This window comes from Nipponia nippon, unplaced genomic scaffold, assembly GCF_047370975.1.
Source record: "Nipponia nippon isolate SJK-2023a ecotype South Korea unplaced genomic scaffold, ASM4737097v1 scaffold_11, whole genome shotgun sequence".
Classification (NCBI taxonomy): domain Eukaryota; kingdom Metazoa; phylum Chordata; class Aves; order Pelecaniformes; family Threskiornithidae; genus Nipponia; species Nipponia nippon.
In genome coordinates, this window is record NW_028262302.1 from 2,784,249 (window position 1) to 2,801,674 (window position 17,426).

General features: G+C 36.8%; 1 protein-coding gene across 5 annotated transcripts in view; it reads left to right on the plus strand.

The window, feature by feature from the left end:
• NPAS3 (neuronal PAS domain protein 3) overlaps positions 1-17,426 on the plus strand; it is a 626,508-nt gene that overhangs the window by 422,038 nt on the left and 187,044 nt on the right. For all 5 annotated transcript variants that reach the window (XM_087747153.1, XM_087747150.1, XM_087747154.1 and 2 more), the window contains one exon: positions 13,312-13,401. In XM_087747153.1, coding sequence (XP_087603279.1) covers positions 13,312-13,401 — 90 coding nt within the window. The remainder of the gene's footprint in view (positions 1-13,311; positions 13,402-17,426) is intronic.

Consider the following 17,426-nt stretch of genomic DNA (forward strand, 5'->3'; position numbering starts at 1 on the left):
GTTTAGCTGGAAATATATGGCAAGATATATGGCAGTTTCAAACAAAGTTTCATACACCGTGACTGTCCATCTTTTAGGGTCAAAAAGCATTCTGAATTTCTAAGCACTCTGGTGTGTTTATTTTATTTTCTGGTAAAAATATCATTTAGAAATAAAAACAGTTAGTCTTAAGTACCATAGGCAATCACCTCTAGCAAGCTGAATTGTAATCCTACTAAGGATAGTACTAGGCTGAAAATACTGTTTAGATTTTAAACCCTAGTCAGAATTCAAACAGTTTTCTCAGATGTGGAAAACATTTGGTTATATTTCTGTTGCAGTTATTTTGTGTGTGTGTGCTTCTGCTCTTTTCCATCTGGTTTCAAACCAGAATCAGGGAAGGACTGATAAAACACCATTTCTTTTTCACGATAGTGACTGAAAACAGATTGAAGAAATTCAGATAAATGTCGGAACTCGTTAAAGCATGACCACTTAAATTTATTTATTTTGAGTTGGAAGGGTTGCTGCCAATTAAAATGGCAAATTTACATGAAGAAGTCTATCTGTGCTGCTTTCTGTGTTGTGTGTCAGGCAGCATGTTCATTTGGGCATGGTAACAGAACAGAATCTGAAGTGGAAAGACATTCACACAGCAGCATAAAAAGCACTGACAGCATCTAGCTGCCTATTTGATAGGACAAGGGGTAAAATGGTTTTAAACTAAAAGAGGGTAGATTCAGATTGGATATAAGGAAGACATTTTTTACAATGAGGGTGGTGAAACACCAGAACAGGTTGCCCAGAGAGGTGGTAGATGCCCCATTCCTGGAAACATTCAAGGTCAGGTTGGATGGGGCTCTGAGCAACCTGATCTAGTTGAAGATGTCCCTGCTCATTGCAGAGGGGGTTGGACTAGATGACCTTTAAAGGTCTCTTCCAACCCAAACCATTCTATGATTCTATTTGATTCTGGCTCAAGGTAGTTTTCCAGTGATTTAAGGAAAAGGAAAAAGACGCAGAAAAAAATAAGCTACTGGGACAAATAAAAGGATGTTTAAGGATTAAGAAATTCTGGTTTGTATTTTATTTTTTTACAAAAAAGTTGAAGTTAAACTTGCACTAGAAGTTCTTTCATTGATGAGCCACAAATAAGACTGGAAAGTATGCTGCATCAGGGAGAAGAGACGTTGTCAAAATGCAACGTTACAGGACCTCCAGGTTGCAGGAGCAGGAATTCAGAACTGCACAGCAAAGATGCCCAGATAACTGACGACAACTGCCTGTGATTTAGACAACGAAGCAAACGTAAGGTATTTCTTAGGGTCTAGAAGAAGACGTTGCTCAAGGCAGGAGACAACTGCAGATACATGTGACTTTTTAATGGAGCAGAAAGAAGAAAAATATCACCATGGAAGCAGGGAAAGCTAGGATGCTACACTCACACTGTGTGTTTAAAGCATCATAGTTAGAAGAAATTAGAAGTGTTTCCTTGGTTTTCTCTGGGTGGCTCTGAATAACAGGAAAATGGTGCTAACTTTTGGCAAGAGGAGGAGTTTTCTTTCATCAGTTCCATTGATGAAGGCAGTTTTACCGCAGTCATCTTAGGGAGAGACTTTAACCTCCAGGTCTGTTACAAATTGGAGTGAAACGGATAGTAACAGTGTGGAGCAATCATGTCAGTTCCTACTTGGGACACAGGATACAACATATGGATTGTTGACATGTGCAATAAATAGCATTAGGGTTGGTGGTGTCAAGACTTATTTGGGGCTCTTTAGATAACGTGGCATGTGGATTATTGGCACAACCGACAGCTACTGTACTCTGCAGTGTCAAGGAAATCTTGAGCACCCTTTGATGAGCAGGTTATTGATACTTTATGCTGCAGCTGCTCCAGGGGACCCCTAAAGGGCATATCATGATAGTGTGGCTGCACACTGAAACCCTGTGGTAAAAATACAGAGGAACATTTTCATATGGTTACTGTGAAACTACCTTTAAAAGGAAAAAAATATATTCTTGGTTGAAACCTTGTGTTTCTGGCTTCTGCTGGTGCTATATGGACAAATCATAACACACTCACCCCTCCCCACCCTAGAAAACAGGATTTTATTATGGAAATACAAATAGACCCTTAATTATCACAGCAGTCAGAGGTGCCACTATACTATATTAGCTTGTATTTTAAAAAGAATATAAACCTTTTTCACTGAAAGAGCTGCTCTGTGCTGTTGATATGCTTCAATTTATGCAATGAGCTCGTAAACAGCAAAATCCATACTTATCTTTACCTACACAGGCATTAGAGGTGAGCTCAGAAAAAAAGAAGGAAGGAAGGGAGGGAGGGAGGGAGGGAGGGAGAAACACAGTATTTCCTCACAGCCTAGGGTGAGATTAGAGTCCTGTTGATGGCAGAGCTACATGGTAGCTTCTCACCTGGTCTCAAATTCCAGCTGTGAAACAGAAGTGGAAGGTCAACAGAGCAATCATGTTTTGTAGCGGCAAACTGAGCTGATTTCCTGAAATCATTCTGGACCAGACCTCCAATTCCATCAGGATAATTGATTTTCACATAAATGTGCATTCCCCACTTGTGTGTGAAATGTGCTTCTGGAGTAAAGCACTGTAACCTCATAACCCTTGAAGGAAGTACTGCAACCCAGCATAGAGATATCAACCTTACTGTGTAGAGTGCAGATGTAGTGGATAATTACTTGAGGGGAAGATTTTGAAATATTTCTATTATTAATGAAATCTCTAGCTTGTTTCAGGACCTTAATTGTTTGTTTTTTCTGTTAGTGCCACATATTCACTGTACTCCTGCGTTCCCTGCTCTTAACTTCACAGATGAGTGAATGGAAGCCAAACCTTCTATGGGTACCAGAATAGCACAGCATAGTCTTCTGTAGATTTCCATCTTGTATTCTGTTGACTTTTGTGTCTAAGACAGTGCAACCTGGCGGAGGCTTTTTCAGTGCTCAGGGCATTTGTGAGGTCTCTGCTTTGTGATGTCTGATACTATAGGAACTCATAGTCCAGCTTTTACTGCTGCAAAGGCTCTCAGAGGGTCTCATCTCCATTATCAGTCTGTTTTCTCCAAACCTGTAGGAATTTCTCTGAGACCTCTGCCCGCTGTCAAATCTAGCAAAAACTAGCCATGGATTGGAATGCTGTTAGTAGAACAGACAAAGACATGCAGAGTAGAGGAAACTTATTTCAAAGTTGGAAGAACCATTTCACAGTCCAGACCTCAAAGAGTTATAGTTTTGTGGGCTTTGGTTTTTTTTTTTTTTTTCCTGCCTCTATAAACTTAACTTCTAGTAACTAGCAGGTTCTGATTCATGCCAGTCCAGATTGTTCTTGATTCAAGGGTCACAGGACTAAGGAGTCAAGTGGCACTAACAGTTCTGGAGACTTTTATGTGCCGGTCTTTACTGGGAAAGCAAACAGCTGCTTTAATTTAGTCCAGCTGTATATGGATCCTAGAAGACTTCAGAGTGGACATCTGTGGAACTGCTCCACACTCCCACAGGGGGAGAAAGAATTGGTATAACAAACTGATCTCCTGCATTAGTACAAGGACTAATGACACCTGGAGGAGCTCTCAGATGATTAGGACCAGGTTCTACCTTCTTTACATTATAACATGGAATAAGAGACTGAAGATAAGGACACAGGTTTTCAGTTTTTTCCATGTATCTGCTAAGGGTTACAGTTAGAAACAGCACTGGATTGAATGGACTTTGGATTTGTTCTTAGTATCTCTGTATTCCATTGTCTATAAAGTGTTCTTAACATGTTCTTTCAAGAAGAGTATAAATCAGAATGATACGCTGGGCAAAGAACTCAACTCAGTTTCTCATTCAAATCTATTTTGGTTGTCTGTATTGACATCTAATAGATTAAATATGCTAAACATAAGCGCCTCATCCTGTTCTTTGCTGAGCATAGCCTCTCTGCCTCATATGTATGAAATTGTGTGATGCAAGTGAGAACACATGTACTCAGTTCTGGGCTAGAGGTCTAATTCTAGCAAGCCAATTGTCAGGATCAATCACCAGAGCATCTGAGTACATGCTGAGTGCAGGTGTTATTTTAAGAGTGCAATTAATTCAATATCACAAATTCTTCCCTTTATTTTTTTCACCTAGTTTTTTTGGACAACAAACATTTAGATACTTTTATCTGTTTACTTTCACATAGTGTCACATTGTGTAGATTGAAAGAAAAGCTAACCAAACATGCAGATACACAATGAATATGACATCAATTTGACATCAATTTGAATGGAGCTTACATAAACGGAAACATTCATAGATAACAAAAAGGGCTTTAAACTTGCAGCTTTGGAAACAGTAACATTCACAACAATACTTATTGCTTCCACAATCAGTTGTGTTTGTATAGGTGCTTCTACCTGCACAGCATTCCAGTCAGATCAGGTTCCCACAGTCTCTTGCTGTGTGGTCTGAGGTGCAGGTCTGGGAACTCGGCCTCCATTCTGCCAACTCTCACTATTTATCATAGCTCCTGCTACTTTCAGTTTTGGCACTTATGGTAGTAAACGTTATGCAGGTGCATACAGTGTCAAGTCGTTTACTCAGGGCAGCACCTCTCGGTGTACAAATGCATATGTGATTAGAATATTTGTACCACCGAAGGGCAGAAACCACTTGATATTCAAATCCTATGTATCCAAAGCGAAGCCAGTCCACGGCCAGGTATAAACTTAATCCTGACCCGAAGCGATTGCATTCTCAGGGTAAGAGATATGCAATGTAATCTCTGCATGATAAGTCTCATCCTAAATAGATATAGTAGATTGTATTAGATGGCATGCAGTTATTGGCATCACAATCTGTTGTCCAAACAGTCTGGAACCAACACTAGGAATGCTCTATAATTGAAGGGTAGGAGCTCATCAGGAATTGGCATCATAAAGATGAAAGGTCAGTGCTTTAATACACAACTCCCACAAAATTGAATTTTAATTAAGTGCCACAGTTGAATCCCTCCCTCAGGAGTCCTTTTTCTCCCTTTTTCTTTACACTAATATATATAGCCCTCGTCTCAGAAAAGAGAATAGCAAAGACAGAGTATAAATATTCTGTCTAGTAAGATTTTAACTTCAGAGGTTTTCAACAGTGGTTAGTATAGCACTTACTAATGTAAATCAATGTTTTGTTTTAGTAATGAATCATTTATGCAGAAGAATGGACAATGAAAAATAGCATTTGACAATGAGAACAGAAGTTTTTAACAAGTTTGGTTTTTTGTGTGTGTACCAGTGGATCTCAAAAATTGTCCGTTGGTGGCTTAAATACTGTGTGGTGAATTTAAATCTATAGACAGTAAGCTTACTTTTCTCAGTCACCTTTCACAGCCCCTTCAAACAGTTCGGGTTGAAGTTGTTCAGAATAAATAGTTCAGATTGTCCAGACTGTTGAATAGTTCAGTTTTCAATTTGAATAGTTCAGGCTGAAATCAGACAGATGGAAGACCACAGACTGGAAACCACTGATACGGACACAGGGAATGAACAGTTTACTGTAACATCTTCTTGCAATAAAACTACTATAAAATTGTCTGCATGTCATGTAAAAGATTACTGTATCACTCACCATTTTCCACTTGTTCTGAAAGAAGCAAAGAAAGTAAACTCATGCTTCCTATCTCTCGCTCATGGGTACTACTCACCTTCTAAAATTTTACTCAAGAGAGGTTGCCTCTTCACTGTCACTGAAAAACATTCCAAAAGCTTCAAGTTGTAGCAGGTCATCAGACAGTTAAAATCTTAATGCTATGGAAGCCTAACATGTAAGTTAAAATAACCTGTGCAGCCAGCTGACTTCAGCAGAGCTAACGCTGTACTGGGTAAAGCATCAGACCACTTCTAACAAACAGTTTAATTCCCTCAATGCACATCAGTGTGTCTTCTACATGAAAACCTGCATGAAGAATTTCAGCAGTTCAGCCCAGCAATTTAGATCAGTTAATCAAACAGAAGCATAATAATGAGCAGAGATGTAGAGGATATAGCAAAACAGTGCAAGTACTTGACCAAAAATTTTCACGGCGATAATTAAAGATCATCTGGCTTCTATCATGTAACTCAGTTTTGTTGTTCTTATCTGTATTTTGGCATTGATACAGTTGTCTGCATGTTATATGAAGGGGTTTGCCAAAAAAAAAAACAAAAATTTATCCCATGATAAACTGGGTGCAGAATAAGTGCAAGCTGTCTGTCCTGGATTTTTTTTTTTTCCCCACATTAGTAAGCCTCACTATTTCTGTCTTCTAATAGCATTGCAATATAACCCAAGGATATTTTTTTTTCCCCTACTGTGATGCCAGCTTTTCAGCAAGTCTAATAGCTTTCATGATGCAGTTTCCTCTATGCAGTCAGGATGGTTTGGGATTTTGCAGCAATATAGAATGGCCTTCTAGAAAAAAATTAAATTGCTATCTACAAGGCAGAGATCCCTAAAAGTCATTTATTGCTTTTGTATATAAAAAATTGTCAAACTCTTAATCTCTGATTTTTTTCTTGAACTCCTGTTGCTTAGAGATTTGTAATCTTTCTGTGAGTCTCAGGCTCATCTCTCGTATTTGTCAACCTATTATCAGGGAATAAACCTGGGAGTACACCTTAAGAACCTGACTGCCACCTTTAAACATTGTTCTTGCCTCTGAACTTTTCTCCTCTACACTCTCCACTTGTGCAGTGGTTCTGCTCTGGAACAAAATCTGTCTTTTCTAATCAAGTAGTAAATCTGCCCCTGCAAGTTTTTCCTGCTTTGGTTACATAAACATAGTTATTCTGTAAGTCTGGCGAAAGATGCATCGAGGGAATCAGTAAAGTTTACTCTTTCTCCTTTGTTTCTTGGCTTCGAGCTATAAAGCAGACCTCCTTATTATTGACACATTTATTTTTTGGCACTTCCTTGTTGTCATAAATTGCATCCTGACCACACGAGCAAAGAGCACGAAGATGACAAATTAGGAAGCTGGCATCAAAGTCCATTCTAACCACATCCTTTGAGCTTGTCCACTTACCTCATCCTTTTTGCTGTAGTTGTTGTGGTGCCAAATACATGTTGTTTTGTTGCCAAATATGTGTCATTAATTCACAAGGAGTCTATGGTCATGTAGCTATATAACCGTTATGGTGGACTGTGATTGAAAAAATGGCAGTGGTATGAGAGTTGAAAAGAAGGTTTTCCATGTATTTGATGTTGGGATTTTTACTCAATGGGAAAAAGCTTGTAGCCCGAGGAACACTGCAATAAGTCCTATGCCTTTTTATTTTGTTTGGGCTTTTGTTTTGTTTTGATTTCTGCAAGGGATTAAAAAGACTGAAGGGGAAGAATAAAGCTTTTAGAGATTTTTGTAAGTCAGCAGATGATCAGACTTTAGTTGCTCATTTTTATTCATGTGTATCAAATACATCCCACGTAAAATCGTATTTCCAGGAATAATACTCCGGTTGTCTCATAGCACTTAATTGTGAAAGCCCAAGGTCAGATTTTCTACCTAAGTAGTTATACTTTTGTATATTTGTTGGTGTTGCTAGAGGATATTACTCTGATATCTTAATAGTGAGAGCACAGTAGATGGGCACTGAGGCTTTGAATCAGATTTCTGTTACCCACTGTTTATGCCATTTGTTTCATTTTAAACCCCTGTCCAAGAATGGTTGCCAGGTTGAAATGAAACTTACTTTTTTGTTGCTGTCTTTAGTAAATCATGTTTTTTAAGCCATGCTGTAACACACTAAATAAATTATGCAATATGTTTATTATAAAAGAGGGACTATTTGCTTTCGTAAATGTCAATTGCATCCAATACTGCCTCTCTTTTAAAAAAAGAGTAAAATATTTTTGCTGTTATTGAATGTTGTATGTCTAATTGGTGACAGGCTTTGTCCTCAAATTAATGCTCAGCTCCAGTTATAATATCATTATGTCATAACAGTGAAAAATTCTAATTAAGATGATCTGTTTGCCAGGAAAAAGTTTACTATATCAATTAATCTGTTTTATCAGGGGGAGTAGTCCCTTTCCCAGCCCCTATCTCCTGATCAGAGCCTGAATGATGAGAAAAACATCACAGATGCATACTGCATTGGACAAAGAACACATGCATGCATTTAAATCATGTATATCTTACTTTTTACTGATGTAATTGTGAAATATGTTCTTTTTGCATTCATAATTAGGGGGTGGAACAGATGGTGAAAGCTTAGTTTAAAATAATCTGTCATTAAAATAACCTAGCCTACTGGTAATTCTTCACTCTAACTGGAGTTTAGGTCAGGGTAGCAGGGTTTTTTGCAGCATTGGAATACACTGGAAAGAATTAGGGACTTCATGGATAGTATGAAATATGAGGATATTCTCCAGAAGGACACTGTAGTAAGGCTCCAGTGAATTAAATTTGCCTGTAGTGGGGATATGCAAAAATGGCTGGGACAAAATTCCTCTGACAAATATAAATCCATTTAGTACGATGCATTATACATTAGTGCGTATTCGGTCAAAGTGGTACAGTGGGTTTCATATCCTGAGAGGAAATAACCTCACTATTCTACAAATACTGTAAGGGGCACTTAGTATTTTGGGTTAAAAACCTGTGCTTTACATTTTCATATTATTCTGATGTCAGCGGATATAAATTATAATTATTGGCATTATTATTCAGAGGTTCTGTAGCTAGTGACTTTTACATCTGAGTCTTGCTTCCTTAGTGTCTACCACATTCACTTGCTGGTATGTGACAAAGGAAATCTTATATCAGTCCTGTCTGGCTAGTTTAGAACACCGGCTAGAATAAGAAAACTGGCTCAATAAATCAGATACTTGCATGTCTTTAAAGCGTTTATTTTAGTGTTTCCTCTAAGATTTCATTCTCTAACAGCTTGGAAGAAAGCATATAGTTTTCAGCATGGTATTATGATAAATCTTCTCAAGGAGGGGCAAGCATTAACATTTGTGTCGGTTCTTTTTCATCTTAATCCAACCTTGGTTAATAATCAGAAAATTCTACATAGTGGGTAAGAAGATGTAATTAACCCTTTGACCCCAGAATCTTAATTGGCGCCTGTTGAAAACAGTGGGGCAGTTAAAAAAAAAAATTAAAAAGTAGCCTGTGGTGATTGAAACAGCATAATACATAATGGCTTTCTGAAATCAAAAGTACTAGGGAACTTCAGGTTTAATCACATTTTGCATAAAACCAGTAAGTGTAGGTTTAAACAAGAAGTTGCCAGTCTCCCTTAAATTGGATTGTGCTCAAAATTGGCATTTGGGGTCACCCTGACCCTTTTTCAGCTGCCACACTAAATGGGATAGGACCAAGTTTATGACAGTCAATTTATAAAAATAAAAAAGAAATGAACTCAAGAATATTTTCTTAACAGAAGACGCTCTACCTTTATATTCATGGCCTCTGTTTCAATGCAAATAGGACATTTTATGAAAAAACAGTTACCTTTGCAGGCCCTGTTTCTATATTATAGTTGATGGTAACAGTGGAACATCTGAAACAGGAATCCTATCTGCCTTTGAACTACAGTGAAACTGTTCAGAAATTCTGGCTGGAAATTACACTGTGGCACTCATTTTAAAAGAGAGATTTGAAAGCTGACTAAATCCAGTACCCTTCTCACATTTATTGTGTCCTTAGTTAAACATAGGTAATATGAATAATACTTCCAGAGATTTCTCATTAAAACAAAATTGTTTGTAAATAGCTAGTATATAATGGTATCACAGACTCTTCTTCAGTATATAACATAACCTCTGTTATGTTGCTTGCCACCTTCTCTGAAGTCTGCTGCTCTCTTGGCACGCACAAAGGACATACGCTTTATGAAAAATTGAAAAATTTCAACACGCATTACTTAAATAATAAATATTCATAAATAATACCTATGAATAACGAATGAGACAGTCCTTCAGAACTACTGTTTGACCTGTATAAGGAACAACAACATTGTCACAAAAGTGGTCCATCTCAGCCCTTTCATACTGGTGGGAGGAACTGCCTTGCATTGGAAGGTGGCTATTTCTTCCCCTATTTTTATTGTCTTTTTTCTTAGGTATTAGAACTTGAGCTTAGTACTTGGGGCCTTTGTTCTAATGCCTTTGTATTTTGGGCATGGAAGTAGTTAGCTGGTCCATTAGCTATTAATCAGTGGCTTTTTCAAAATACGATTAAACAAACTTCCTGATTTTGCTCTATTGGACAAAATGTTGAATTTGGTCAGTATTTGTACCCAAGCATAACTTCAGGGAGGAGTGAAGGGAAATGGAGAAAGAAGGACTGACCGCGACTTCGTAGTCTCAGTTGGCATAATGGACTAATTTTATGGCACGGGAAGTTGACTAATCACAGAAGAAGCCAAAGGAGTTGTGGGTAAATGCAGAAGTGCATAAACGCATAAATAAATGCATAAACTGCATCAGCCCTGCCAGTCCATCAGTGGTGCCTCCTTAGTACCACCCTTGTAAAATTAGGAGGCAAAAGTAAGTAAAAGTCTCCCAGACAGAAAGAGAAGAAAAGGGTAAAGAATTAGAATTGTTTAACTGAAAGGAAAGTTTCAGAGTCGATGGCATGAAAAGGTAGCAAGTGCTTAAGATGTCTAACACTTCTCACTTTAACACTCTTCCTAGTTGCTAATGACTTTCCAAACGTTAGCCGTGAAGGCTGAAATTCCTTTGTACAGTTGTGTCGACCAGAGATCGATTTATTTATTTCTGTTTTTCCAGCAAAACTCATTTCAGTCAATTCCAAGACAACACTGAGGAAAACATTTCTGTCTAATCAGTACTAAAAGCTTTCTTCAAACTTCTGTTTTATTAAGAAGCCTGAATTCCTAAATAAGATGATGCATAGAAAAGAAGCAGGAAAGCCATCAGTGACTCAGAGAATTATTTTTTGCTGTTCTTACAAAATTCTATCCAGATATGCCAGATAATTACACAGTAATGCAGTGTACTGAATAGAATAGACCATAAATGTGCTCCAACTGTATGTAACTCTCTTGAGTAAAAGAGCAAGAGCACCATGCTGAAAGCCTGGAAATGTAAAAAACTGAGAAGAGGAACGTTGGTTTTATATGATGCATAAATAACCTGTGAAACTTCTTTCCTCAAGATATCATTAGGCCAATAATATAACAGGATTCCAAAAAAGAAAAAAAAAGTCTTGAGCCCACTAGTTATAAAAAATAATTATGAGGTATATCAGATATCATGGTCATGCCAACTAGTAGCAAGCTGAGGTTAGAAAGAAACTTGTAGTAGGCTTGTCATTACCTGCATAACCATTATGGATATTTCAAATGCTGTTCTGAAGCATCTAGGTACACACTGTCAGTCCCAGGAAAACCGACCACTGCAGATAGGCCGTTAGTCTGATTCAGTATGGCAATTTATTGTTGCTTGTGGAGAATGGCGTTCTAGCAAGAACATATATAGGCAGCGAGGGAATCAGGATGACGGTTCTCAGTTTTATTTCTACCAGAGGATTAAACCAATTTCCTCAAAGGAACATGGGGCAGATCATCAGGAAAACTTAAACCAAGACCTTTAAAGATTTACTCTTCTGATCTTTCTGTGATGGGGAAAGTGAATAGTAGCAAAAGAAATGATATGTAGTGGAGAAGATCAAATGTGTAAAGGTTTTGATTGTCCTTGTATGGATCTAAGTTTGAACTTCACTGTTCCAAATTTTCCACCTGTTATTGATGTTAAAATTCAAGGAACTGATGTTAATCATTTGAAAAGAAATGATGATGATTTATAAGAGGCCATAAATGGCTTGCATAATATAAATGTTTTTACATGAAGGAAATCTATGCAGATTTACATTTTTATTAATTCATAAATATAAATTAGAGCCTTTCTTTAATGCAGTGTCTTTAGCGAGGGTTTGTTTTCCAATACGTGGTTTATTCTTTTTAGAAAACACAGATTTTTGAACTAATTCCACCACCTACTACATCAGAGAGGGGTGAACGCTTGCCAAAGACAGCTTCTGACCAGCAGCATGTTAGAAATTAATCAAGAAACAGAAGAATAAAAAAACTAAAAACCCTCAGAAATCACTGTTCTGTATTTGAAAAGGAATGAAATGATTACATGACTTTGTCACCATCAAATTTGTGTGCATCTCTTATTTTTTCTTCCAAAACCAGGTTAATCTCTCAAATGCTACAGTTATATTTTTACTTTACACATACCTTTATCACAAGGGTATATTTGGGATGGGATTTTTTGGGGTCGCTTCTTGTTCTTCCCCGTATTTGGGGTGTTTCTTATTTTCTGAGTTGTTTTAGCATTTCTAATTTCTGGAATTTTGTGATTTTGCTTTTGCCATAGTGAATGCTTGTTTGCCAATAATCAGCCTCATAAAAAGCATAAAAGTAAAGGCACATATAGTGTATGAAAGGCAGTTTCTTCCTAGTGAAGATTTGCTCTTATTCCTAGAGGTATATTTCTGTCTTGATGTGCAGTGATTTACTCCGTGTGTCAGTTTAGAATATAGTCCTTTGTTTATTAACTGCACTCATGTTTCAAAAGGTATGCATTAATCTGTGTAGTCGTATTTTGATTTTTGCAGTTGCAATGGAAATCACATCCAAAGACTTGAACCTGTCAAAATAAAATCTGATCTAGAGTTTTACACCAAAGGGATGAAATTCGTAACATTTCTATAGACCTAGGCTGTAAACATATTTGACAGTAATCCGCTGATTGGCTTTGTTTGTTGTCTCACAAAAGGAAAATGGTGTGTGGGGGGGTGTGCACGTGCGCGCATGGGGGTGTGTGTAATCCTCAATTAATTAACAAATTATTGAGGTCCATAGTGTTTTGAGTGATGGTAGGATTTTATTCTCTCTTTTTCAGTTTTTGGAAGTTGAAATTTTCTCATTGAATCTGGGGGGTGGGGGGATCTTCTTACATACCATTTGATTGGAAGGTTCTTTGTTTTCCGTATTTATTTCTTCCTGTAAAAAAAATTAAGAACATTTTCTTTTTCTATATTTCTTCTGTCATGCAAATGAGATAAATTTTATACAGTATATGGCAGATGTAAGCATGACAATAAGTCCTTGAACTTTGGAATATACTCATATGCTCTTTGTTAATATGTAGACAGAATATATAGGAATTGTCTTAAGGATGCAAATTAAAAACACTCTCCTAGAAATCAGAACGTTTTCCTCAGTTTGTTCTGTGTTCCCTTTGTTTGAATCTGTTTCTATCTGGAATTTAGAATTTTTTATTAATCTATTCACTTCTTTTTTTTTTCCTTACTCTGTAGTCCCTGGATGGATTTGTATTTGCACTAAATCAAGAAGGAAAATTTTTGTACATTTCAGAAACTGTCTCCATCTATTTAGGCCTGTCCCAAGTAAGTACATGCTTTCGATTCTAGAACATAATTGTGTATGATGCGTTCTTCTGTTTGTCATTCTTAAAGATATAATAATTTGGTCTCTGTGTTTCACGTGGATTATTGAATTAGTTATTTAAAGTTGCATCTGGTTCATCCTGAGAAGTATTTGAAAAACATATCTATCAGTATTGGATGTTGAGATAAGACAAACTTGTGCCCGAAAACTTTTTGCCATGAAGGATCATTATTAATTTATTGAGAACAAATGAAGTTTCTTTTCTCAGTTGTTTTGAACTTTAAACCTCTATACCTGGTAGGAAAGGGACACACTAATAGTACTTCCCTTGTGTCCTATTACTGGATGTTTATGGAGTACCCTGCATTATCCAGGGAGCTGACACGATGACAGGGAGTCATTTGGAGTCAAGAAATGCTGAAAGAGACCATTAAAATGTCTTGCAGGGAGGGTTCCAACAAGGACACATTTTGCCACTTTCACAAATGCTCACTAATGTGAAAGACAATTTATAAAATATAATGTTTTTTTTTTTTTTCATTTAATTGCTGACAACTGTTTTTCAAAAATTAAAAGGCAAAACAAATGTGGGGGGAAGTTGCTTGTTGATGCTTATTCCTAATCCTGCAGCATTCAGAAATGTTTAGGAAGGATATCTTCTTTCTGCTTGTGCTTAGAAATGCAGCAGAAAGATTTTGCATGATGATTTTCAGGGTAGGATAATCTACTTCTATTGCAGTCACCCTGACGAGAAAAAGAAAAACCAAGATAATATTTATCTCACCACCTTTAAATTGGGACTCATACTGCTATAAGGAGGCAACTATTAGCACTGGCAACTGTCATTTTTTCTGTACCCCAACAACAATGAAATGGGATATTTTAAATTTGGTGCAGAAAAAGACTAATTTTAAATATTATCTGGTGAGAATCCGAATAGAGGTTCATTAACTCCTCAAAGAACATGCAAGCAATTGGCTGTAATAAGTTCAGTAATTGTTATTTTGTGCTGGCTTTAGCAAACCAAATGATAGAAATGGAAACAGCGCTGTTTCTAACTCATATCAGTATTCTTGTCTCTCATTAAAGTCCCTTGTTTTGTAATAGACTTTAATCCCTGCCTTAATCTGTTTGGGAGTTACTATCAAGAATCTCAAATTTTTAAATTGGTGCGCCACCATGTTGCTAATACAGTAAAGAATCAGAACTTTAATGTTTATTATTGTCTTATGCTCATATTAATCTGTTTTATGCATAGTATCCAACGAAGTTTAATAAGCCAGTAAAGAAGAAGGATGGATAATTAGTTTAAGCAGGTAAATGCTAATTAGGAAACTCCTGAAAGGCATCCATTATACACTAGCTTAAAACAAATTTTACAGCCCTGGTTAGTGGTGTAATCCAAATTCTGTCAAGGCAACTGCATTTTCTGTAATTGAGATGTGTATGTTTGCTTTGCATAACAGATGGCTCTGTATGCTTAGACTGATAGCTAGGAAAATAATAATTGCATTATTCTGGCCAAAAGAATATTAGCTCTTGGGTTTTGGCCATTTCAGTCAGTCCTCCTGCCAGCACAGCATATGCACATATATGGATTGGATTTTCAAGGAAATTGATGCATCTGGAATAGTGTGGCCATCTGAAATATCATCTGTTCAAGAAAAATTTGGCTTTAACCCTATGCTAGTCTCTTGTTAAAAGCATTTTCTGCCACTGTCTTTTTAACTATAGGAGTTGGTAAATCCTTACTCTGAACTTACATCATGTTGTTAAGACTTTACACTTCATCTTGATCCCATATACATTTCAAGCAAGGGTTCAGATAAATAAAGCAATTATCTTTGCATATTAGAGTATTTGATATATCAGAACAAACGTTTCCTTGCGTTCACTACTGAAAGTATTGATGGAAAAACTACTAAAAATCAGAACCAGGACTGTGGATTTTAATACAATAATGGATTAAATCTACTGAGATCTACTAAAATACCTGTGATTTTCACTCCTCTTCTGTCTTTAGGGAGATATTTTGTATTTCTCACACCTACTGTATTTATTTTTTTAATATATTGTTCTCTTGGTATAATATTATATAGCTACATCTCTTAATAATGACAAAAGAAATGCTGTAGCTGCTTGTTACTAAATCACTATTCAAAGTGTTATTTGTTACAAAAAGTATTAGCAAGAATATCCATAAAACCATTTCTCAAACTATACATGGAAATGCTACTGTTTGCACTACAACAATCTTAAAAAATTTGTGAACTCTGAATTTCTGGAATGGTGCTATGTGAGACATGTGGTGTTGCATTTATTGCACTGCAGGTAAACATTGATAGGTCCCTATCCTGATACTCCCCAACTATATATTTATATAGAACCTCTAGGTCATTTTGCACTTCAGAAAGTCTGGTTGTACATTATAAGCATTTTTATTTGAATCATCTTCTTCAAGTGCTGACTCTGGAGTCTTACTTTCTAGTCAAATGACTTCTTAGAGAGTTCATCCTTGTTTGGTTGGTGGGTTGTTTTTTTTCTTTTTTAACTAGCATGCATGGAAATAACGTACTATATATTTTGTACTTGCAAAGCAAAATCTCATGTCTCTTAGCTAAAGGAAAATAGTCCTTGTACCGAATCTCAGCACGTGAAAACAGTTTTTCACGGAACCCAATTTTTCTCTTTTCTGAACATTGAGAGCCAGTGGTACAAAACAAATGGATGCTGATGTTCTAAGATAGCTGTAGGGCTAATAGTAAAGAAATCTGATAAAACAATATCTTGGGAGGTAGCCTGGCAATGATGATAATAAGGTTACTCCTCGCAAAAATAACAGTATATTTGAACAGTAAACAAAAATTACAATAAATACTCTTTTGACATTGCAATGAATGTACCTTGCATGTAGACACCCATAGGTATATATGTTTTGAACACTTTATCTTCTAGCTAATGCTAACCAAGAATTTTAAGTTAGTTTGGCAGACATGGATTTTAGAGCACACTGTGGAATTGCAATCAGAGCAGTTTCAGAGAACACAGATGCATTTCAAAGTAGAGGGAAAGACACGAAGTTAGCTGAAAATAATGAGTGAGAGAAGGAAGAGAATAAAAGGAACAGAAAATGGCCGAAATCTCCCAGTTATATCCTTAGTCTGTATGAATTGTCATAGCTTAATTATACTCGGGGCAAGCTGAAACAGTCCAACATACTTTCCAGTATTCAGTAGTTTCAGGAACTGTAGTATTTGTTGAAAGACACAGACATGTCTAGAAATGTGCAATACAGCCAGGATTTCTTCCCTGGGCTGGACAACATGACTTGTGATAATGTAGCTTACCCTTTTGCCAATACAAACATCTTTTTACACTGCACCTCTGTAGTGATGTAAAAATGTTTTGTCTTCATACATATCTATTCTCTGACATTTTCAAGTCAGCAGGTAATTTCTGATATCGGGGTAACTGCCATCTTTTTGAATACCCAGTCTCTGATTTCCTTTTAGAAATGGGATGAGATTTCAAAAGGAGATGGCTAAAATGAGTCATCATATCTGGGCATTGAAGAGGCACTCGAATCAGTGCTTCAGGCACTTAGAAGTCAATATCAGTGCTTAGCTAAGAGATTTCAATTCTTTTGCAATGTCTCTGTGTTTGAGACTTAGGCCAAAAATATGCTGAAACTCAAATAGTAACAAATAGGGAGAAAAATCTATCCAGAGCAAAGGATAAAATTGTCAGACATATGAGGTTTCAAGGTCAATAGAAAATATTATGGGCTGATAAGCTGGCTAGGATACTTTTGCTTTCAGGAAACAAGTTCTTAATCACCTCTCACCAGCAGTTGTACTCAACAAGGATATTATGCATTGCTTCCCCTCTGTGAGGTCCACACCTTAAAGTAAAATATTTCCTACCTTTGCTCCTACTGGTCCAGGACACAGACCAGGTTTGCAAATTGGCCTGTTGAAAAGAGAACTCACTAAAAAGGAGCAGTGCAGCTGCAAGCATAATAGGA